This window comes from Carassius gibelio, chromosome A22 (genome assembly GCF_023724105.1).
Source record: "Carassius gibelio isolate Cgi1373 ecotype wild population from Czech Republic chromosome A22, carGib1.2-hapl.c, whole genome shotgun sequence".
Lineage (NCBI taxonomy): Eukaryota > Metazoa > Chordata > Actinopteri > Cypriniformes > Cyprinidae > Carassius > Carassius gibelio.
Window position 1 is genome coordinate 9,482,709 of NC_068392.1, and position 25,868 is coordinate 9,508,576.

General features: G+C 36.5%; 2 protein-coding genes across 3 annotated transcripts in view; both read right to left on the reverse strand.

The window, feature by feature from the left end:
- LOC127943135 (protein strawberry notch homolog 2) overlaps positions 1-25,868 on the reverse strand; it is a 296,904-nt gene that overhangs the window by 108,431 nt on the left and 162,605 nt on the right. The window lies entirely within an intron of this gene.
- LOC127943136 (neurocan core protein-like) overlaps positions 1-25,868 on the reverse strand; it is a 101,570-nt gene that overhangs the window by 32,488 nt on the left and 43,214 nt on the right. Inside the window, exons 8-9 of one of the 2 annotated variants that reach the window (XM_052539334.1) lie at positions 21,887-22,951; positions 7,179-7,292 (exon numbers count right to left, since the gene is read on the reverse strand). In XM_052539334.1, the coding sequence (XP_052395294.1) occupies positions 7,179-7,292; positions 21,887-22,951 (1,179 nt within the window). Of the gene's footprint in view, positions 1-7,178; positions 7,296-21,886; positions 22,952-25,868 lie in introns of both variants that reach the window. The other variant, XM_052539333.1, reaches the window with a different exon arrangement.

Below are 25,868 nucleotides of genomic sequence, written 5' to 3' on the forward strand. Positions count from 1 at the left end.
ATACTCTCGACGACCTGAGGGTTTATGTAGCCGAGGATAGATTTTGTAAACCCCTTCTAACCCTGGCTGTGATGTAATCCACACAGCTTGGGGGATCATGGGGGAATAAGGAGATCTGTCATATTTCTCCAGGTGGGGAATCTTCACAACGCACTTTGAAAACCCAACAAAGCCCTAATCAGTGCAGGAGATCCGATATTTCTGTCTAACTGGGATATAAATAGAGACCGTGCGAGCAAAGTAAAAGTCAGCTCTTACTTATTTCTCTCACCATTAAAATGGTCAAAATCAATCAGATATCAGCAGACAGATGAATCCTGGATCAGAGGAATAGGATCAAGGAAGCCGTGTAGCAGGAAGTTTTTCAATCCTGCTCCCGCAGCGCTGCACATTTTGCATAACTTTCTTATCTAAGACTCGCTTCCGCTGGTTAATAGAGTGCTCCGTGTTCACACGACTTTACATGTTAATCATATACACACACACACAGACAGATCGACAGACAGATGTTGCATAGGAAGACAGATAGATAGATGGAAAGAGACAGACAAACACACACACACACACATACACACAGACACACACACACACAAACAGACAAGGTCCTATAGCATTCATGCGATAGCCGTCCCATTGAAGCTGAGATAAGAGACCCCCCCACCACCCCACATCCCATCCCCATAATTCATTTCTAGAACTCATTCCCAGGACAACACTTCCATCCGCCTGCCACAGCGATAAGAGGCTCCAAAATCCAGACACTGACTTCATAGGAAATCAATTTGTCCCCAAATGTACAGTAAATGACTGGGCTTTACAAATTCTGTTCCCATCCTACTGCGGAGGAGCGTCCCATGGACGATGACAGACACCGCTGAATCAGCATCCAATCACAGGCCAGCACACATCATTTCATCCCCCCCATCAGTGCAGCCTTCAGTCAAGCACACTACACTACAACACTCAAGCCTGTCTTTTTGGGCTGCACACATTTAAAGCCTCTGCTTCACACTTTCTTGTTTTGTTTAATTTTATTCTAGCTCTCCATCCTCATTTGCATCCTGTCTTCTGAACTGTCTTGTTTAATAATACAAAGACAAACACTATGATTCATATTATATTTGTCGGAATGTCATATTCACAAAGCGACTGAGCATAGTTGTAATTGTTTTGTTTTTTTGGTGCTATTATGCCAGTATAATAATCAATTTTTATAATTTTAATTATTTAATTTTAATTAATTTAATTTTGACTTTGAGGAGTATGTGGGATCAACCTCGCCTTTATCGTGTGTTGAGGAAACAATGATATCAACAGTGTTACGTATGCATGCGCCGGATACTTTACTTCCTGTACAAGTGCGCACCCGAGTCCATGTTGCTTGCACATTCACGTGACCCGTGCCACAGCTTTGGAGCAACCGAACTCAGACCACCTTCTCCAGGTAGTCTCGGGTTCAGTAACCCAGTGCACACCAGGGTCCGATGACAGCGTTCACATTAGCGATTTTTCATGCGAACCGTGCACCGTTCCGCACTAAACTGCCAGTGTGAAAGCCCCCTAAATGCACTGTTGGTTTACTTTTGGTACTATAATAGGCTATAAAACTAGGCTGACATCTAGGTTATGTTTAAAGATTTATTTTACCACGTTTTTGTATTTTTTGAATAGTTCATATTTTATTCCATTTTAATGATTCAGTTAAAATATTCAGTGTAGTAAATGTTTAAATTTTATTTTTTACAAACAGATTTTACAATTATTATTACATGCTTTTCTGCAATTTGGTTTGCAGTGTTTACTTTCTTTTTTATTTATATGTTTTCAACAAATTTGTGAATTTTTTATTTGAAAAAGTACTGGAATGGGATAACGCATGTTGTTTTGCATCGCTGGTTGCAGTCTTTATTTAATATGTTTTTTTTTATGTTGTTGTGAATATATGTAGTAAAAAAAATTTGTACAAAAAATGATTTTACTTTTTTTTTTAGTAAAAAATCAACTTATTTCTTTCAAACTGATTTGCAAATTATTTAAGTAAAAATATTTTTTTTTGTTAGTTTTTTATTACATACAAATAACAAATAATTGAAAAATCTCTGTTCTCTAGATATTGGTGTGATCTTAAAAAAAACAGTTAAAATCCTCAAATTTAGATTTACTGCATCTGACTATTTCAGTTTTTTTATTGCCGACCTGAAAAATAAAAGGGCAATGAGTTTTTAGTATGGAACTGTAAAAGCTTGGCTTTAGTTGTTGTAAACTGCAGCAATGTGGCAGTCCAGGACTTTATGGCCAGCAGGTGTGTACAACTTCTGTGATCGCCTGCTGAGCCAAACTCATAAAAGCTCGTTAATCTCCAGATCTGTGTTTTCTTTTGCTCCGCCCCCTGCTGTCGTGTTGGGCTGCCAACCGGGCCGCCCTCTACCTGTCTTTGCCAACATTAGTCTGACGGAGCAGATGGACCTGAGGTTGTATGTGTGTGCCGGTCCTTCCCAACAGCCCGAGGGTGCAGGGACCCACACAGCCCATAATGCTGGGGTACTTGTCAGCAAATGAAGAATGATTGTCAATGATTTGTTGATCACTTCTCCATGCAGGATGGAACGTGCCGAGGGATGATTTAATGAGCCACTGGTGGCGGGCGAAGTGATCATTCGGCATAAAGAGCAACCGTGTACAGGGGGACTGGCTTGCCCACATAGCCATCAATCAACAGATGCGCCCATGTGCGAGATGCTGGAGTGGGCCGAGTTGGGAAACGTCCCAGAAGAAAGTTGCTCTCTAGGGTTGTAGGGCAAACTTCATTCATCTTTTACATGCAATTATGGAGCCTGATAGCAATGGAACAGAGGGCTGCTGAAGGGTTTATTTTGTTTCGTTTTTGTATATAATAATACATATATATAAGTATAAGTATTTTTTTTAATCATTAAGTTACATTTACATTTATTAATTAAAATGTATTACAAATCTGAACAATTATAATAATATATTAACGATTGGCACCCTTTCTTTTTTTTCGGTTAACCATTGAAAAATCCAAGAAGCAGCTTAATAGCAAATACATACTTTTATTAGCAATAATATTAGCAATAATGCCTGTGTGTTGCAATATGTGTAGAGGGACCAAAAAAGGCCGTGGAGGAAATGCACACGAGGTTGAAGGTGGAGAAAATATATGGTAGTCTGTTGGAGGCAAATGCAATGTATTACTGGAGAAAAAGGCTTGGAGGACCGAAAGGGCTGCTTTCACTCCATTTTTGAAATGCACTGCAATTTTCATACAGCCTTTCTGGCAAATAACATCAGGCCAGAGGGGACAAGGGTCGAGGGAGCAGCACTGAACTAGAGAATGGAGGAGTAGATTGAAAACGAGAGACTGAGAGACAGAAAAAGGGGTGGTGTGGTATTTCCGATCGATAATGAATTGAAATAAATGCTATAATTCATTAAATTCAATGTCATCTGCACATATTATTAACAGCTTTAACTTGTCAATGCTGGCAAGTGTGATAATGCACGGCTAGCTGTGCATAAAACGATTTTAATACACTCCACAGAGGCTTAGCGTCATGTGGTTCTTGGCCTCCATATTGACCATTTTTTTTCGTTTTATATATATATAGTACATTTAATATTTTATAGTATTAAAGTATTAAATGCAAATAATATATTGCATCAATTATATATAATATACATTATTGTAAGGATCTGGTGCAATTCAGTCCAGATCCATCCATTGAAAACGTAACCCTTTCAAGTAAATGATTGGATGAGATTAAATTGCTTCTCAGACTACACTTATTGACTGCTTGCAACAAAGTGAATGAGTATTGAATCACACGGGTGCGTTTTGGACTGACTGCATTATGTCTGGACTGTAAAACTGTAAATGCGCTATTCAGCTATCTACTTCCCCTGAAGACTGAGTAAATATGACGGCCAGCATTTATATTTGGCTTTTCAATTGCTTTAATTCACCGAACGACTTCCCAATCCCCATTAGCAGCAGTTGTGACCCATTGACTTGAATCTGAGTATTCTCCACAAACATTTGTTGATCTAAGCTGATTTGTGGTTTAGAGCATGGACCTTTAACCCTAAAATGTAGAAACTTAGTAGATAGATGATCACCATACTCTTATTTGTTGCTGAGACAATAATATCCAAGTAAAGCTGCTAAAAACGACAATATGCAAATAGCATATTCAAATTATATTTACATTATACAGCTTAAATAATGCATATTTTTGTATGGAATGATTAAACTAAAAGCTTTATGATTTTTCAAAAACCTTTCAAAGGACAAGTCAAAGTTGTTGTTCATGGTAATCAACTACTATTTTGTCAATTAAAGTGCATTTCGAACCTAGAATATTCATTTGAAGTCAACTGTAAATGCATTTTGTGTCTGTTGTAGCCAGTTTGAAAGCTTCTTTAACTTCACAATACTGCCAGAAAGAGGGTGTTTAGAGATGTCTCTCATGCTTGAGAACAGTTACAACTAGCAATCCAAACCCGTCAAGAAATTTCTGCACCGTTTTGTGTCTCCAATGAATGTGTGGACTATTCAAGCATTCCTTAAATGATTGAAGATCACTAAACTGAATGCGTCTCAATCCAGCTCATGTGTCTCCTGGAGCGGGAGTCCCGTGGAGATTGACGGACAGCCTCGTCTGGCTGATGTTGGCATGTGGTGCGTCTGAAGAAAGTGATCCTGTCCCAGCAGCGAGCCTCTATAAGCTCTTTCTCATAAATGTTTCAACTGCCCGGCAGATGTGTAGTTAATAAATTATGCAAGGATCCTAAATACCTCTCGAGCACAACTTGAGTCCCAAAGGATGCAGTCCAAGGACATTGTGTTGCAGTGTCATTTAACTACACTACACATTTTGTTCCTAAGATAGATAGAAAGTGATTGTAGATTTTGTGAGGGCAAGGAAATTGGTTGCAAGAGTGTTGTTATGTAGTTTCTAGGGTGGTTTTTACAGACCTAGGCCCAAAAGAGCCCACTCCCAAGTCTCTGTGATATGAATTCTAGATATGGCTCAGTGTTCCTTGTTCAGTGTACATCTTTGGGATTGTATGCCCGCATTCTCCACCAATTTCTAATGCATTCTTGCCAAATTACACCTTTCCTCAGGTAACCACCCAATCTGAGGTACAGTGTTATTCATGTTTGCAACATAAACGGTCATGCTTGCAACATAGCAGTGCAAGGCTAGTCGTAGCAAGCTGTGCTAATGATTATAAATAAAAAAATAAAATCAAAGAACATTTTTCGCTGCATAATTCATCCTTTTGTCTGACAACACGTTGACTGCAGAGATCAAGTGTTAGGTTTGTACAAAATGTGGTCAAGGTTTTACAGTAATATGCAATTAGCCTTCTGCCTTCGGCTGTAATTAATATTACACACACCACTAACGGAGAATGCTCCACAGGAACAGCCAATTGCTAAATCACCCCAAGGAACTTTCGACGTCCAGAAGTGTCGGAATTACATAAACATCAATTGTTTTCTTCCGAAAGCCGCTTGCGTCAAAAATCTGAAATGAATCCATAAGGCTGTGCAGAAAAGTATAAAACATTTCTGTGAATCAAATCAGTAGAAGTGTTATTAGCAAACACGCCAGTTAACATCACACTGTGCTAGCGACAGATCGACTCTTTGTTATAGTTTAGCATAATTCACATATCGAATCTGCAGCTGGCTTGTGCAAAGATTGATCAAGAGACCCGGGATAATGCAGCTTTGCTAACCTTTGACCTCTCCACCATAACACAGCTGGGACCTTTGACATCAATTGTAACATCTGATAATAACAACGTCTACTTGTCGTGATTCAATCCAGTTCAGAAGGATAAAACTCCATCCTGCAGTATCACTCCGAAATACACCACATTATGGATGTTAACTGCTTATGGAAGACTATCATTTCATTCTCCCTTCAAGTGATTACAGTAGCTAGTCCATATATATTATTCCTGTCTCTTTTCTACCTCTTTATCTCTCTCTAATTTTTGTCTCTACAGCATAGCCTTGTGCTCCTGTTCAGAGTGTGCTCTCATTTCCTCGAAACCCTTCCAACCTCCAGCGCAGCTCTCCCTTCACCTGTTCCCGTTCCTGTCTGACAGAGAAGAATGAGCTTTGTGTAGCACTGTCAGATCTTGCAGCCACTTCCCGTACATACCACCTCGCAGTTCGCACCAGGGGTTCCCAAATTTTGCAGCAAGCTGAACCTCCTAGAGACAAAATTATTTACCTATACCCCCTTTTAAATCTATATTATAAAATGATTTTAAATATTTATAAACATGCAATACATTGAAAATGTGTTGATCTTCTATAATGCTAATAATAATAATAATAATAGTGATTATTAATAGTTATTTCTATTACAATAATAATAATTAGTAATAATAATAATTATAATAATAATAATAATACAATTTCTTTCCTATTATTATTATTATTATTATTATTATCACTATTCAATTATTATTACTGTTAATGTTATTGTTAATAATTATTTCTAATACTAAATAATGTACTTACAATTTATTAATTTATATACTGACAGCAACATAAGCAACATAAAAATAATAATTCCTATTAAAATAAATAAAAATTAAAACTGTAAAAAGTGACTAAATGTAAAAAATAAAATAAAAATAAAAACATGAATACTAATAATAATATGTTATAATGCTGTTTTTAGTAAATAAGGTTTAATAAAAATGCATTTGCATGTTTAAGTGTGACATTTTTTTGGATCTTCTATAATAATAATAATAATTATTATTATTTTAAATATTATATTTTGAGTAAATTAAGTTTATTTACCATATGCACTGAGATTTGTATTACAAATCCCCAAATCTACAGTTCCTTTATAATCTCTGATTGGGAAATAAAACCAAAACAAAACAAAAACAAACCAAAAAAATCGATACACTAAATTTAATTTTAGCAGACATTGTAAGTCTTCATCAATTCATTGGTTTTACATCAAGGGTCAAAGGCATAACCCTAAGAAGAAATGCTTGCATTGGTTTTATATCCAATTTTACCCATCTGCATAAATTCAAGTGCACTTCTAGAGCTGCAGTGAGCCCCTTCAAATGTCCTTAACCTCTTTTGTCCCGACCCTGACCTCTCTTAATCCACTTACCAATCTCGCAGCTCTCTCCCGAATAGCCCTGAGGGCAAAGACAACTGTATCCCTCCCCCTCGGTCAGACAGCTCCCACCATGCAGGCACGGGTTGGTCTGGCAGGGATCATCTTCTGCTGTCGAAAAAGAACGAAAAGAAGACAACCACGTTTAAAACACTATTTATAGCCAGATTCAAACCTAAATTTCCCATATGAGCACCAAGGCTCAATGTTTGCATATAAAAGTTTGGGTTTCTTTCATTAAACACAAGCAGAAATCTTCCACTTTTCCGACTGAAAACTACGAGAAGCCTGAGCGTATGACTTTCAACAAGGTGAGAGATTAGCACAAGTTTGATGTCATCCCCCTTTCATTATGACAGATGCTCCACAGGGAAGGACAATGCGATTCACTATGTCCGCCTCTGATGATCCCCGGCCTTCATAAATTATCCGATCATCGCCTAGAGTAGCGGTGCACACTTTTGTCTATTTTTATTGCACATTACCATACCGTTCTCGGGTCATAAACACACTTTATTTCCGTGAGCTATGACTCTTGACACAATCTGTACGGTGAAATGTTTTGGGGTGTGGTGATGTGTGCAGAATTTCACAGATTAAGTCATAATTACATCAACTTGCGGACAGGGAACCTTTACAAGGACGTCAGTATACGACTTGCTCCGGGAAATTGATTAAGTGCTGCTTTATAATCTGTTTCCAGCCACGAAACGCAATCTGACAGTGCATCAAACACACCACGTCTCCTCCGGTATAATTCCTAACGCACAATTATTTACAGCAGGGGAGATAAATCGCAACACGGCCTCGCAACACACGCAGTGCGCATTCGACTTCCCACATCGTATCGAGTTTTACTTTGTTACAGGCTGTTCGAGAGAAATGAGCTGTAGTGTTTCTTGTCTGTTTCGACAGCTGGTTTTATTTCGCTCCTCTAACACAGCTTTCTTGAAACACACAATCCCTTAAGAAAACCAAACATGCAATGATACACAAGCAAAGTACCAAAGCAGATGAAAGGCTAGCTTTGCAGTACAGTAGCTCTCTGTAGCTACTCCACTGCAGTTGCATTTCTCTTCTAGTTATTTGTATTTACAGACAGCATTCAGCATATATTCAAATATATGATACTTATATATTTAAAATATGTCAATGCACGTTTCTTTCAGTTAAAACAGCCTACACATGTATTATAACCTGGGACTAGTTTAAAAACCGGGGGGAAATGTGAAAAATTATATAAAATATGAAGCTTAGTTTGATTGAAACTTGCAAACCAGATTCCATAACACAACAAGTGCTGGTCTTTTCAACAGGGTGGTTGACAGCAGACATCAAAACCTATTAAACCCATCCCATTTTATACATAAATTATTCATATTTGAAACTGGCTCAAGGCCTCTCCCACACTGCCAAGTGACAAACTAAAGTGGTTTCTAAAACTAAATTAAATCCACACCCTGTATACACAAACACAACAGGCAAAGAACTCCATGAAGGACAAACTCTGAAAGTCGGTTTTGCAGTCAATTGTTCTTTTAGTCCAAAGACAACAGACAGCAGAAACTCCCGGCTGGATGGCTTAGATTGACAAGTATATGACACATGAGTGACTGCTGCTTCATAGCCAGGAAAAAAGGATAAACATTCCCCTGTTTTCTCTCATGGGCACTCAAAGCCGGCTCGGCTCAGCGAGAGGCTATTGTGAATTCTCCACACAGGGCACGATGACACCGAGATCCACACTGACCGATTTTAATAAATGCCGCCCGGACCGGAGACTCCACAAGAACGACAGAGTTCAAGGACTCCTCGTCATCATCGTGATGAAATCAACTCTTCAGCGCCCACTCGAGAGCTTTTTCATCCCAAAGCCCGTCAAACGGATCGTTTTCTGAGAGGATGGAGAGCTCTTGTCGCTAAGCTGGGAACAGTGCAGGGGGAAAAAACATTCAGGTCCCAAACAATTAGTCAGGACATAGGCCATTCCCTGCACAGATCGCTAGTCCCGATGGAGATCGCTTCCCTAAGCTGTGGATAATGTGGAAATACCTCAGCAGGTGGTTCGAGGCGTAAATGCATCTGGTTATTCAGGCCACATACTGTATGTAAGCTTTACTCATCCCAAATGGAATTACGCCAGTATGGAAAATGTAGGAGTGTTGCAATATTCAAGTGAGCAAGCAATCGTGGAAAGAGTAACCTGGACACTCGAATACTAAGTCAAGATAGGACAAGGAGAACACTTAAGGGAATGATTTGAGAATTAGCAGATTGATCTAGATCCATTTTCCAAGTGTGAATGGAATGTGCACACCCAATCAGATAGTTATAAGATTGATAAGGAACATTAAGATATAACATAACGAATCCGCTGTTTTCTGTTCCCATTGCTGCTCTATTTAATTACTGTGCTATTTCTGTCAATAATAATGCAATGAGAATGATAAAAAAACAATAGTTAAAAACCATGAAAAAAATAAAAAATAAAAATAAATTTTAAATACAAAAGTGACAAATATTAAAATAATAAATAAATTGATGGTGATAATAGTTAAAATCAGTATTTATGTTAATGAAAATGCTAAAAACAATAATTAAAAACGGAAACAAAATAAATGAATAATTAAAATAACAATATATTTTTATAAAACAGTAAAAATTATCAATAAAATTTTTATATAATAATAATAATAACAATTAAACTGTTTATAAAACAGTAATAAAACTGTTTCTGTCAATAAAAAGAAAATAATGAAAAACAATAATTAAATACTGAGCCAAAATTTAAAATAAAAATTAGTTAAATAAATATGTGTAAAAAAATTATAAAAAATAAATAAATAGCACAAACATGGCAAAATTTAAATAAAATAAAATTTGAAATATTATTATAACAATAAAAAAATAAAGTGACAATAAATTTATAAATACATAAATTGAAATAAAATTCTTATGAACTTAAAATAATAATAAAAAAAAACAGTAAACGGTAACAAAAGTGAACATAAATGTATAATAAAAAAGCTACTACTACTAATAAATCGATTTTGCAAGTTTAAACCGATGTATAAGTGTAAATAAAACGACTGGAGCATGTTTTCAATAAAATACTATTTCAGTATTTCTACTTCAAAATGTCATTTTTAATTTAATGTTACATGCTATTTATTTGTCTTTTCTTGTTAAATTTTCTAGCAATTTCTAAATGAAACACCAATTTTTCTTTCAGTGTGTGATCTGATTGATCAGGATGCATTAAGTAACTCTTGACGTGTAGTGAACGAGTAGAAGGGTTGATAAACAACCACAACAAAGAAAACAGAGGAAAAGGGATGAAAGCAATAGCAGTTAAAAGCCTTTTCTGTTTCGTGCTGTAGGCTTATGATTAATTACACAGCAAGCTTAAAATAGTTCCTTCTTCCCCAATTCCGTCTCTTTCTATTTCTCCATGACTTTCTCATTTAGGTCCACGCACTGTTTGCGGTCTCAGCGGACCCTGAACGAAGCTCGTCCTGCGAAGGAAACAACTGCACAGAGGATCAACACTACAAACAATACAAGATAATAGTCATTTATCATGATAAACATTTGATTACAAAAGAGCTTCGAAACATCAAGTGCCTGAATCCCAACTTCTACCAAACAGCATCTGATCTGCACAACTTTTTTGAGGAATCAGTCCAAAAGACTCGCAACTGAGCGTCACTTGTTTGAGAGACTAGCGTTAACCCACAAACACACTATGTACTGAACCAAACAGAAACAAAACCAAGTCTGCTAGTAAATATTGCACGATTTAACAACAAGAGGAGCGACTGACCTCCAAAGCAGATGCCGGACCATTAAAATGTGATCTTTTTATTCAGCCACTATCTCTCAAAAACACAGTCCATGGCCATGAGGGACAGTCTCTAGGAAAATAAAACACTAATAGAGTGCTTCGCTGCCTCAACTCTTGAGTGTATCGTCTCCCTCCTTTCATAAACAAGCTGGTTATGATGCTTCGCCGAGGCCCTTGTTAAGGGAGTAATACTTGAAGACTTCATCACAGTAAGATCCAATCAAACCCTCTGAGATCTTCACACTTGAAAACAACGGATACAAATTATAGTTGCTGGCCTGCACAAATAAATCTATCTGAAGGAAGAAAGTGTTGCAAGAATCTCAGAGATACTTCTGTATCTACTTGCTGAATCTCGTGATTTTTTTTGTTAACACCCTGAACTTTCACAATAGTTTGTAAAGTCAACTTGTGGTCTGGACTTTTATGGCAAGTCGATCACTTGGTGGCCATCTTGAAAATGGCTCCAAGCAGTATTTCCGATTTAATCTTTAATTGGTCAAGATTGTTTAATAATATAGTTAAATCTAAACAAAATTGCTTTTTATCTTAAATTATGCTGTTTTCTAACAGTTTACTGTTTGCATCTTTACAGTTAAGGCGCATACACATTCAAGAGCACGGAAACTCTTAGAAAGACGACCTGCTCTTTAAACTGAAACTCCTTCTGGGAAGTATATGTTTACGAGTTGGAAAGTTATAATTATAACGTTGGGTGCGTTCAGATCAGTTTTGGTTGAAGCGAGATGGTGGTTTTCTTCAAAATGATGACTTAAAAATGAGGAGCTGTAAACTAAATTATTAGATATTATATCCTAACTGTACAATACTATCATATTTTATACGTAATTTTTAAAAAATAAATTTCGACAAATTTATCGTCAAAATAGAGGTTGCATTCAATGTGTTCGCAATGTTCTCTGAAACTCGTGGCTAAAGGAAAGTTTCCCGCTCGTAATTTTGACATTGGGGTATGAGTGGTTAAACGAATTAATAAAATGTATTTGTGTTTCACTCGGTCTCGATTCACGCTCGCGGAAAGCGTTTGAGAAACAGTGTCTCTTCCGCAGCTCGATACACTTTCAACTCATTTTTTTTGTCTCAAGCGAGACTGTACGACATTGTCATTACATGATTTGGCCGATTTTTACACAGAAAGCACAACAACGCACCAGATTTAAAGAAATGATCATTCATGTTTTCATAACCACTGGCCAAATTCAACAACAAAACTAAAATGAAATCATCTTTGAGAACATGGGGGCCCCTTGGGGTTTCGGGGGCCCTACGCAGCTTGCATATTTTGTGTATTGGGAGAATCGGCTCTGATACAATCCTCTGTAACAATTTAAATGCACTCCTATATTCCTACATATCTAATTTATTTTTAATAAGTGGATCAGATTCCCTTTTCCCTTTATTTACACATAATTTAAAGGGATACTTCTCCCAAAAATGAAAATTCTGTCATCATTTATCAGTTGGTCCCCATTGGCCTCCACGGTATGGTATAAAAATTAATATGGAAGTCAATGGAGATCAGAAAATATCTTATTATTTCTTTACATTCAATAGAAGCAATGAGATCTTGAGAATGAGTAAATGATGACCGAAATTTCATTTCTTTGGGTGAACAATCCCTTTAAGTGTCGTAATAAGCTACTAATAAGTAGCTTAACATACTAAAGCTAACTTTCACAATCTTTCCCATTCTGCTCATTTACATAATTACACAAATCTTAATGGCCAACCTGTTTTCTACGTAAAGTAGGAAGACTGAATTCCCCAGGAAAGTTTTTCAGGATTATGTTTTGATTAATATTTGTTAATTTTTCATGGAACATTACAAAATTTGGTCCCACTTTATATTAGGTGGCCTTAACTACTATGTACTTACATAAAAAAATAAGTACAATGTACTTATTGTGTTCATATTGTATTGTAAAACACTTTTGCTGCTATCGAGGTGGGATAGGGGTAAGGTTAGGGAGAGGGTTGGAGGTATGGGTAAGTTTAAGGGTGGGTTAAGGTGTAAAGTATGGGTCAACAGTGTAATTATAAATGTAATTACAGAAATTAAATACAGATGTAATTACAAGTAGTTTTTTTTTTATATTAGTACAATGTAACAACATGTATGTACACAATAAGTACATTGTACTAAATTATTAATTAAAATGTAAGTACATAGTAGTTAAGGCCGGGTCCCAAATTTTCTGTAATTTTTTTTAGATTATTTAATAAGTGGTCCATGTCCTTCTTGTTATCACTGTTGAAGCTTTTAATATTCATACAGAATACAGAGTTTGCAAACTATACGTGTTTACACGTAAATCAAGCAACACTAAGAAATCATCATTATACCAGATTTTCTGGATTTAAGCTCTCCCAGTTTCAGCGCATTGCTCTACAGTAAGTATTGCTGTGCATAAAACCGCTGTGGGTGGTGCATCATTAAGTGAATTAAGCGCTACAGTTAGTCACAATACAAACAAAAGATTTTCACATCTCTAAATGAGTTTATCATGGTTCTTGCAATGAAGATTATGCATGACACCAGCATCTGAGCCTTGGAGGTCAAACCATCAGTGCTCATCATTCACTGAATGTGAGGTTGCAATTACTGTGGAGGTAAGCTGAGTGTGCACCTTGGGAAGCCGAGGTCTATTTCTACCACAACACAGATAACTCTGCATCCCTGTGGACCCCAGCAATCTACTGCCACAGAGCAAGCAGTGATTTAATGCTGCTGGAAGAATGAAACTGAGGAAGGCTGCAGATGCCGTTTCCCACCAGTGAGATGACGTAACTTGCGCTGCAGTGGAACAATTTCTGATAGCACTCAGCATTTGCTGGAGAAAAGCAGAGAGAGTTGAGCAAAACTGGGTCTAGGGGATCAAATTCAAACATTGGTCCACTTCTCTTGCATAATTAGTTAGCGAGATCCAGTTGTTTGCCAAAAGGTTGGTTAGTTGAGGCATCAAATGATGCTTTTTAATCTTAATCAAATCAAGGAGACTGTAAAAAAAGATTTAGTTCTGTTTAATGCTTCAAAAGTAATAACAAGATCATTGATTGGAAACTTAAGGAATAGATCATCCAAGATGTTGATCAGTACAGATTTCATAGGAACAGATTTGGAGAAATGCAGCATTACATCACTTGTTCACCAGAGGATCCTCTACAGTGAATGGGTGCCGTCAGAATGAGAGTAGAAACAGCTGTTTAACATATTTGTTTACAACTATTTTGTCCTTTTTTTGCTTGTAAACAATGCTTGATCTGTGCATACTTCAAGCTTTTTCTCCCTGGAGAAAACAATATTATGGATAGAGGACTCGTATTTTAGCCGAAAACAATGATTTACAGTTAAAATGTCTTGATGTATTTGTTTCCTACAAACACACAGCTTTTTGCTTCTCAAGACATGAGTAGTATGGATTTCTTGTGGATTACTGTGATGTTTTTAGCAGCTGTTTGGACTCTCATTCTGACGGCACCCATTCACTGCAGAGGATCCACTGGTGAGCACGTGATGTAATTTCCACAAATCTGTTCCCATAAAGAAACAAACTCATCTACATCTTTGACGGCCTCAGGAGTAAATTTTCTTTCAGTGTAAATTTTCAGCCAATGTTAATTTTTTGGAAAAATATATATTAACGCATGCCAAGCTACAAGCTTCTTATAATTTTAAGGTATTTAATCCACAGTTTAGTTATTCTTTTTATCTGCAAGCTAAACTATAAATAGACGGAAGCTACAAGTGGCAATATTTTTTAATGCATAAAATATTATATATTACTTAAATATGGAATATTTAAATTATATCATGTATTATTTAAATATATAATAATAAATATATACTAAAATATGACACAATGTGTGTATACGTACTGTTATATATTTAAATAATGTATTATAATAAAGGATAAATTATATCAGATAATACACACACACAAATACTGTATATATATATATATATATATATATATATATATATATATATATATATATATATATATATATATATATATATATATATACACACACACACACACACACACACACACACACACACCAACTGAAGCAGTTCATTGGAATGAATCATTAGTGGAAAAGTGACACTGTTTTTAAACGGCTGAACTAGTTTCACTTAACTGTAGTTAAATTAGTTTTGTTGCTACTTTTAGTTTGTCACTTGGCAGCACTCTTATGACACCAGATCTTTCCCTTGTTAAACTACAACACATTTCAGGAAGTAATGTTCAAAACAAATCTGACCTGCCAACATTTGACATCACTGAGCCGAAATGACTACGATAAATCTCACTGCACAAAATCACTAGCTGAAAACGGCTGAAAACCATCTGAAAACTCAAATGAATCATAAAAATAAGAGTCGACACTATGTCAAAACAAGTAGGTTTTTTTTTTTTTTTACCTGCAAGCAGTTTCAAAAATCTTTTTTTAGACCTAAGAAGTCAAGAAATGAGAAAGAAACACAATTCAAAGAGCTTAGAGGCACGTAATCCTCAAACACTTAAAACCTACAATTTCAGGTCAGATTTCAGCTGGAAAAAGGCACTAAACTTCATCCTAGCAACGGAAATCCTAAAATAATCCTGACATTGAACAACCCAGTGTTCCAATAATATCCCCGTCTTGACGTACCTCAGCACTACAACGAAAAGATTACAGCCTGTCGGTGTCACAAGCATCCTGAGATTTGCATAAATAACTGAAAATCGCTTATTAAACATCCCTTTTAATAGCCCTGGTGCTCAAACAAACCTGCTACATTCAAGAGTTTGGTGTGAGGGACACAAGCCTATATTTCATATTCTCCCTATGAATATGAAATATGGAAGAAACAAGGGGAAGAGAGCAAGGGATAGAAAGAGAAAGAGAAAGAGAAGAGTGTCTGTGCTATTGTTAGTGCCTGGAGAGTCTGACACACAGTTAACGGTTGAAGCTTCTCCATGCTGTAGGCTTCAGGCACATCAACAGTCCTTTTGTTCCCGTCTCTTCTGTCATTCTCCCATTCCATCTCCTGCTTGTCTCAGCTGACGTGCCCTGCTGAACATCATTTGATGTCGCTGAGGTTGTATCTGAACAACAACGCTGCTGTTGTTTATGCACAAAACGCACCTGCAAGCTTGAAGTGGCATGAAGAGGTCCTCTACTCAATGTGGAGTCACTCCTCTTCTGAGTAATTCCGTGCACACTGAGTTCAGTTATTAATGGGGAGTACAGATTAACTTGAAAAAGCTCCTTGAAAAAGTAATCTGATTACATAACTCGCGTTACATGTAATGCACAACCACAACACATCAATGTACAAAATATAGCAGTGTGCCCATACGCTGAGATTGCGTCTTGTCTACGTGCACAGACATTATGAAGCACATTAAATGCTAGGACACATTCTCTCTCAAAGTGATAGGGGAGAATAAAATGCCATGCTGCTAAAATAAGCATCTCGGTGGGGTGTGGAGCGAGTCGGGGCTGTCTGGTCTATTCAGCTCCGGCGAGATACAGCAGGGAACCTGAAGGAGCACGTATAATCAGATAGAAGAGGGTACTTCATCACCGTGTTCTGAACTCAATCCAGGTCAGCAGCGCATGCTCCACGACACTGACAATGAGACCGCTGGATATCAGGAACATCAGACTTCCAGCTCAATTTCCGACTTGGCAGAGCTCGCACTGCGTTTATGAAAAATGCTGAGCATGGGATGATGGACGGAAGATGAGTTTGAGTTTACAAAACAGCTTATGACCAAAAGAGGGATTTAAAGGCACAATATGTAAAATTTGCTTTCATTAAAACATCTAAAAACCACTAGAACAGTGTTATAGATTTTGCTGACTTGTGTGGCTACAGTACATTAACCCAAATGCTTCAAAGAACGTTTAAATCCAAAGAAATAAGCAATTTTTACCCGTGTCCATAGTGTAATTGTGTAGCCCGCCAGTGATGTCATAACCACTCGATTTCTGGTTTTGTTTTGTAGAAAACATATTGAAACACCAAAGAGAAACACCAAACATTTTGTGCATTTTAATAGACCGGTGATGACCGAACAGAGAGGCATTATAACAGAACTTTCAAACGTATCTAGTATGATAAAACAGCGCTGCTCCACTGCTTTCGAGCCTTGTGTCACACTCGTTCAGCAACCTTGTTTGGCTTCGACGGCTTTCAGTCTCACCTTGCTTTATTCTACTACGTTAATAAATCATTAGCTCATGATTTGTGCCCGAGTCCCGTCTGATTGCATCAGCTGTGGGGATGAAGACCACAACTCCCATGATTCCACACTCAGTCACAGCATCATCAAACTATGCCTTTGTTTTGAATACGCGGCCTCTAGCGGTATTGTGTCTTTAATATCAGGGTTTATTTAGATAACTAAAACTAGAAACCAAAAAAGGTTACTTGAAATAAAATAAACGTTTTTTGTTTTTTTTTTACTTTTTTTTTTGTTTGTTTGTTTAACTCCCATTAAAACAACTAAACGTAAAATTAAATTGAGTAAATATATATATGACTAAAAACAACTAATAAAGATGACAAAAACACACGACTAAACTATTACACTTTTGGCTAAAATTACAATAAATACACAATGCAGCATATATAAACAAATTTTCAACTTATATGTGTTTATCTTTCTATAAACTTGTCATTCTGTCTACACAAACACACACACACGCACACACACACACACACACACACACACATGTTGGTATATGTGGTTTATGGGGACTCTCCATAGGCGTAATGGGTTTTATTCTCTATTTTCTATTGCCCTACACCTAAACCTAACCCTCACAGGAAACTTTGTGCATTTTTGGATTTTCAAAATAACTAATTCTGTATGATTTATAAGCGTTTTGAATTACGGGGACACTAAAAATGTCCTCATAAACCACCTCCTCATTGTAATACCTGTGTCACACCTATGTCATTATACAAATTTGTGTCCTCGTTAACCACATAAACAAGCTCACACACACACACACACATATATAATTTATTTTTGATCCGATGGTCTCTTGTTCTGTCTATCTGTTATTCTGTCTACGTATATCGCTCATTCTGTCTATTTGTCTATCACTCTGTTTATCAATCTGTTGTTTTTCCCGTTATTCTGTTATTCATCTATCAGTCTTATAAACATGCAACATGCACAAAAAAAAAAAAAAAAACACTAAAGGTATCACAGAAACATCTTCTTCCCTGACCTTAAATTAGTATTTTAAAAAAGGTCATCAAATCCCGCTGACATTTTGATGTTTACAATTGCTTTCGTGCACACATATAACAAACATGGTGGTTCCTGATACATAAGACCACCCAGTGGATTGTGTGGGTGGTGAGACAGTAAATAAAGCATCTAAAGCAGGGTGTGATATTTGCCTGGAGAGAGCCTGGCAGCTCAGTTAGCTGCAAGTACAACTGTTAGCTTGTCTACAAACAGTAGTAGAGCTCACAGGATCAAAGCCAGAATGCAAGAAATCAAGTCCTGCTATCTTCCTCACCTCTGATGCGATCATTATCTCCCCTGAACTATGGGAAAGTAATGTATTCTGAAAAAAAAAATGTAGGTTGGAATTTTTCCCCAATTCTTCTGGTCAATGTGAGTTAGTACAGATGAAGTTTTTAGACATCTTTCTAGCTGAATTTACTACACTGATCATATATTCATTGTGTATTACCTTCTAGACAGGGTGATTCATCTTAAGGAGCTGAAGGATAATAACTCACAGGCTTTCTATTGTCCATCCGAGCCCCAGATTGGGCTTTATCATTTTAGAGTCTGGCAGTGAGCAGAATGGAAGTCTTGCTCACAGTTTCAAAAGCAACAGCACTGGGTAACAACCAGCTACAAATGAAGTATATGAAAAAATTATTATGTATGCAGTATATGAGAAACATAATAAATGGCAAGTCTCAAAGCAATTTAAATTGAGATCTTCTAAATACTTTTTTAATTGTAAATAATTGTACAATATTTTACATATGTCATTTATTCTAAATAAATACATTATTGAAATTAAATAACAAAATATGCTAAAAGTAAAACATTAAAATATTATAATTTAATTTAAAATACAATTATGCATATAAAAATATAATGCTAACATGTCTGTTTACATGTGCATTACTGTATTAAAATAAAATAAAAAATATAATTAAATGTTAAGTTTTGCAAAAAAGCGAAAATTAAATTAACATAAAAAAAACAAAAAAGAAAGAAAGAAAAATAAAATCTAACAAAAGTAATATATAAAAAAATGTATAATAGCATATATGTGTCAAGTGTACCGTGTAAAGACAGCTAGCATGCTTCCATGTGCTTTCATGCTTCACTAAAATTAATTATAAAATATAAAGATTTTAGCAAAATGAAAATATTACAATTTTAGCAAAATCAAATGAAATAAAACATAAAATAAAATAAAACAAAAAACAATGATTACTTATTGTTAACCCTCTCAAAAATTGGATTTGGATGCCTTTTAGACTTGCACTGTACATTTACTAACAGCTTGTTTTCCTACAAAAAAAAGAGAGGAAGGAACTAACTAGCTTCTCTAATGTTTTTATAATCTGTTTTCTTTATTAATTATTATACAATTAACAAAAGCAAAAAAGGCCCTGAACACTAGCTTGCTCTGTTCTTTTCCTATTCTATCTTTATAATTTTTTTTATTATTAAACGATTTAAAAAACCTTGCTACATGTACTCCATTAAGCTAACGGAGACTTATTATAGCACTTGCATATCATTGCTCTTTTGTGGATTTTGATTGCTTCCATTGTCCTCACTTGTAAGTCGCTTTGGATAAAAGCATCTGCTAAATGACTAAATGTAATGTAAATGTGTGTGTGTGTGAATGAGTACACTGCACCTGTCTGTCCTACAAAGAGCGATGAACATGTCTGTTTCCATGTGCAAACAGCTCCAAGGCATGTCAGCGAGAGTGATGGAACAGCAAAGCCGCGTAAGACACAGCACCTCCTCGTCTTATCGCAGAACGATGTGCTTCTCTAATTAAGGGCAAGCCGTTCTGGTGCTGGTGTTATGACTACCGTGACGGCGACTATTTTTCAAAAACCACTTCTCTGATGCCTAAAAGGCCTCGGGGGAGAGGCAGAGAACAGCAGCCTCTCCACCGGCAGATCATTGATTAAAAAGGCTTATGAACTTCCACCTGCGCTGCAGGAAAAGGAGGACAAACAGGGCTCGCTGCTCTTTGTGCTTAAAAGCAACTGATGTTTGCAAGGAAACTCTCTGGCAAAAATCTGCTCAAAAGCGTGTTTCTTTCCGAGCTACATTTCCAGTTGAAAACAGTTGTTTAGCAGCAGTTTTGTCTCGTCTTCTCTGTGCAATTCAAAGTTTTGAAACAGTCAAAGCTCTGCAACAATGATTCATTTAACAGACTTGACAAAATCCGACGGTAAAAAACCTTTTGTTCTATAGTTGCTGCTGCAGAAATATGATTCAAAAGCTGTATGGTCTTGGTTAAATGATTCATTCTTTTTAGTGTGTTTTCTATACTTTAAGTTGCCATCTGTTTACATTTATTCCACGCCAGAGGCCTACTAGAGCTGCTTTCAAGATCAGTACCTTGTTTGACCAAGTGTGTTTCTGGGGTCTTCCACCCTAAGAAAGTCCAACCCAAGGAAATCGATTTGAACAAGGGGAGGTTGAGCTTATGTATACGGCACCATTTTGAACATGCATATGGACTAGAGCGAGACTGGAGTCAATTACTGAACACATCTACTGGCTTCTGCCAAAATTGATTTGTTTCGGGCTAAGATCTCTGCCTTAAGCGAGACGCCCTAATTGCACTGGCCCTAACCCTCTAATTACTCTGAGTCTGCTGCAATTCACTTCTTTGCACTCTGTTGGTTTACCACGCAAAAGAAAAAAGAACAAAATACAGAAATATAGAGTGGAAAAAAAGGAAGAATGAAGGAAAAAAATACTAAATGGAGACGGAAAGACCAAAAGAATAAGAAGGATAAAATTAAATGAAGGAAAATAAGAAATATACACATTGTTGAAAGCAGAAAGAAATGAACAAAAAGAAATAAAGGATGAAAGGCATTAGGAGAAGAAAAGAAAGAAATCGAATAAAAAGAACAAAAAATTATATAAATGTAAGAATTGGCTAAACAAAAAAAAATCAAAGAAAATAATGAAAGGAAATGAAATGAATAAAATGCACAAAAAATTAAAAGCAAACAGAAAACAATGATAGAAAGAATATAAGAAGTAAAGAAAAATGAAGGGAAATAACAAAAGAAGGGAAAAAATAAAGAATGAGCAAAAAAAAATTAGGAAAATAATGAGATTAAGAAAGAAAAAAAGAATAGAAGAAAATAACAAAAATTAAATTAAATGGAACAGACTACAGAAAAGAAAGAAAGAAAACAAAAAAGAAACAAAAATAAATCAAGAAGGAAAGAAATACCAAAAGAAAGAAGTACAGAGCCAAAGAAAGAACATAAGGACATTACTGAAAAAGAACATAAATAATAAAAATAAAGACTTGAGGAAAAAGAACAAGAGCATGAAAACATAAAAGAAAGAGCATACAAAAGACATAAAGTAGAAAATAAAGAATAGAAGAAAGAATGTCGAATTACAGAAAGCAGGGGTAAAGAAGGAATAAACCATGGAAGAATATAAAAGAATTAATGACGAAAGAGGAATAAAAGAATTAAATTGAGTAAAAGATCAAACAAATAAACAAACCCAAGTAAGCTTTCTCAAAGCATTACATATCTTTCATGTTTAAATTCTCTTATCAACAGAACACAAGCAGAGTGATTTACCTGAACTTCTAGAGGGGCTGTTTTCCATCCCAGCCACAGCTGTGTTTTCCTCTGGGCTTCCTGTGGTTTGGGATGAAGGTTCCTCAGTTGGAATGGGTTCAGATGTTATCCAGCCCTGAGCCGAAACGAATGACTCCGACCCACCTGACCTGATCTCAGCCTGGTGGGAAGAGTCCTTTAGATCCGGACCAGTAGGCTGAACAGTAGAGCCAGCCTGCGTTGTTATTATGGTAGGAACCGGAGGCTGTGGATTAACTACCTCCTCTTGAACCACAGGTAACCATGTGCTGGAAACGGCTGGATCCGGAGTCCATAAAATGTCTTTGGTAGTGGTTTCTTCCCTTGGTTGGGAAGGAGTGATCCCTACGGTTGGTGGTTGAACTTCTAGCATGTCGTCGTTGGGATCGACAGGGCTTGGTGTGGAAGGAGTGTTGGAAGTGTATGTTTCCGGTACAATGGTCAACCCTAGGTCTTGCTTCCATTTAACGAAAGGCAAGTTGACTTTATTCAAAGGATTGTTCTTGTGTTTTTCAATGGGGCGATGGACATACATGGTTTCCCCCCTGGCTTCCTCAACTGTGTCAGCCTGTTTCTCGGGATTGGGATCAGAAGAACTAGACGCACTAGTAGGTTGAGTCGTCTGGAGACTCATAAGCTGCCAGCTGACAGTGGTCTCCAGCGGGACGCCGTGGTCATCCGATCCATTAATTTGGCTGTCAAGGGTGAACGGTAACTCTCTCCCTCCACTTCCCTCGCCATCTTTTTCATCATGTGCGGATAACAGCAATGGAGGACCTTTGGGAATAGGGTAACCATCCTCACTGAAGTCTTTCCCTTCCCCAGAGATATTCTCAGGGTTATTCCTGGAAACAGGAATGGTCATGATCTCCAAACTGGCCTCTTTGGCTTCCATCAGACTGCTTGTTTGAGTTATGAAATGCCTATTATTGCTTGGGGCGACTTTCAAGGCCAAAATCTGTTGGCTGCTCCTCATGGAACCGGAGCTCTTAGATGCCGAAGGATTTGAAGAAAGAGTCGGCTCCGCCGTTCCTGATCCAATCGCTCCTGCAGGAATGACAAAACATTGTGATTAACGGAGGGAGGAGATCGTTTCATTTAAATGTATGTATAATTAGCGCACAAAATATGCTAACTCCCACCCCAGAGCTATGGTAATTATCTTGAATGCGTGCGGCTCGATATAGAACTGTCATTATTTATCCGTCAATGCCCTGGAGATATCCAGCAATTAATCTATTAGCCTCAATACACCTATCTTTTAATCAAACCCAGGCTCCAAAGGAAAAATGAGCTACAAGCGTAGCTAAAATGACCTTTCTTTTCTTCCCAGAGGGTAATATCTGACTCCCAGGTGAAACTGGGATGAAATGTACGATCGTTTTGAAAGCAATCCAGGTAATAAGGCTCTTTTTCTTTATGTTGCCCCAGCACAAAGGACTCGTACATCATGCTCCTGTCCAGTGCTGTTAATTCCCAATGCTTTCTAACAGTAAATCTAGAAAAATAAGACCCAAATCTTCATGTTCAAGAAGCAAAAAGGTCTTGATTTACATCGTGATGTGTGGAGGAATCTATTCAGAGCGCAATAAAGTAAAAATGCTGTAAGCAGTAGACTCATTATTATTATTACGTGACTCAGCATACTGCAGTACACAGTGCTGAACCAATCCTCAACCCTAAACAAAGATTTCACTGGCTGCGTGGAAGAGATATTTGCTTGAGCTTAAGTTTATTTGCTGTGTGCATGGATAATTCATATATCTGCTCAGGTAATATGATTTGCCTCAAAGGAAACAAGCAGGGTTTAGCATTTAAGCCGTTTTAGATATTCAAAGACCATATGTTGAGTACACATTGTGAAATATTAAGCAATAATTAATTATTCAATACTCTGCTGTTGCATGTGGATGTGGTGGAATTTACATAACCAAATAATTGAGCAATTAATGATATGAACAACTGAATACTCTCTGCAGTTGCAAGACTGTGATGGTATTAAACGTACAAAAGTAGTAAATTAAATAGATTCTACCATTTAATAATATAATAATGGGATATCATTTATGATATAATAGTGGGACAATTACCCACATAAAAGAAATCTGATTTCTTAGACCAAGATGCATTCACACACAAAAACTGCAAGAGCTTTTTTAATAACCATTTTTGCAATACTTTTAAACAGCTTGCATCAAGGTGGATTTTAGTCACATGTGTGATATTTGGTGAAAGTTGGATTTTGTGATATATAGTTCCAAATATTGATTGTCATAACTGTGAGCTATGAAGTTGCAGCTGAAAGAAAAAAAATCTCAACTGGGAGAGGCAAAATACTAATTTTGTTATATAAAGTTGCAATTGGGATAAAAAATCACAACTGGGACGCATACATTTGCAACTGGTAGATGTCAAGTCACAATTCGGAGATATATAGTCACTTTCAAAAGAAAACTTTGCAATTGTGTCAAAATAAAATCAGAATTGGGAGTTATAATCGCATATAATCGCAATTGGGATACAATTTGCAATTGAGATAAAGTGTTGCATTTGGGGAAAAAAGCCACAATTATGAGATATAAAGTCACACTTGGGAGAAAGTGATCATTTTCAGACATAAAATCCTAATTATAAGACAAAAAAGTCACAATTTGGAGATACAATTAAGCAGTTAAAAGAACTAAAGTTGCAATAAAGGGCAAAAGGCTGCAATACAGAGAAATATTAAACGACAAACGTGATATTAGGATTATAAGATATTTAAAATCCCAATTATAAGACAAAAAACAATTATGACGATTACAATTGTGAGATATGAAAATAAAGGGAATATATATACAGTATATATATATATATATATATATATATATATATATATATATATATATATATATATATATATATATATATATAGTGAACACTTTAGAGTTTTCTATATTTATGCATAAATATAACTCAAAACATCATCAGATGCATCATCATGCATGTCCTGAAAGTAGACAAAGAGAACCCGATCAAACAAATGAGATGAAAATACATACTTTGTCATTTATTTATTCAGTAAAATGATCCAATACTACATTTCTGTGAGTGGATTTCATTTCTAGGATTAGCATTACATTTGAAGGTGTAGTTAGAGTCCATTTTTCAGAGGTGTTTTCAATCAGTGAGATGACTTTCAGATGTCAGTGCATGCCCTATTTTATTTAAAGAACAGGGATCTATCAAAGTCTGATCATGTTTGTGGAAGTGAATCATGGCATGAACAAAGGAGATCTCTGAGGACCCCCGAAAAAGAGTTGTTGTTGCTCACCAGGCTCAAAAAAGGTTACAAAACCATCTCTAAAGAGCTTGGGCTCCACAAATCCACAGTCAGATAGATTGTGTACAAACGGAGGAAATTCAAGACCACTGTTACCCTCCCTAGGAGAATTATTCCAGCAAATTCTAAAGGAAAGTGTCAGGACATCTGTCTGACAACTGAATCTCGAGATAATGTGGGTCTTGCAGCAAAACAACAACCCCAAGCACACAAGTCAATCTACCAAAGAATGGTTAAAGAAGGACAAAGTTAATGTTTTGGAACGGCCAAGTTAAAGTCTGGACCTTAATCCAATTGAAATGTTGTGGAAGGACCTGAAGCAAGCAGTTCAATGGAGGAAACCCGCCAACAGGCCACAGGAAACATTTAGCTGCAGTTATTGGGGTCAAACTAGATACTGAAAGCAAAGATTCACAAACTTTTGCCACTCAAAGATATGTAACACTGGATTTTCTCAATTAAAGGTGCTGTATGTAGACTTGACACCGAGTGGTTGAACAAAGACACACACAAAGACACACACAAAGACACACACACACATATATATATGTATAATACTTTAAGGCAGAAACAGGGTCTCATATTAAGCTTCAGTTATGGGTATAAAACATTTTTCTTTACTTTAAATGCCACTTGATTTGA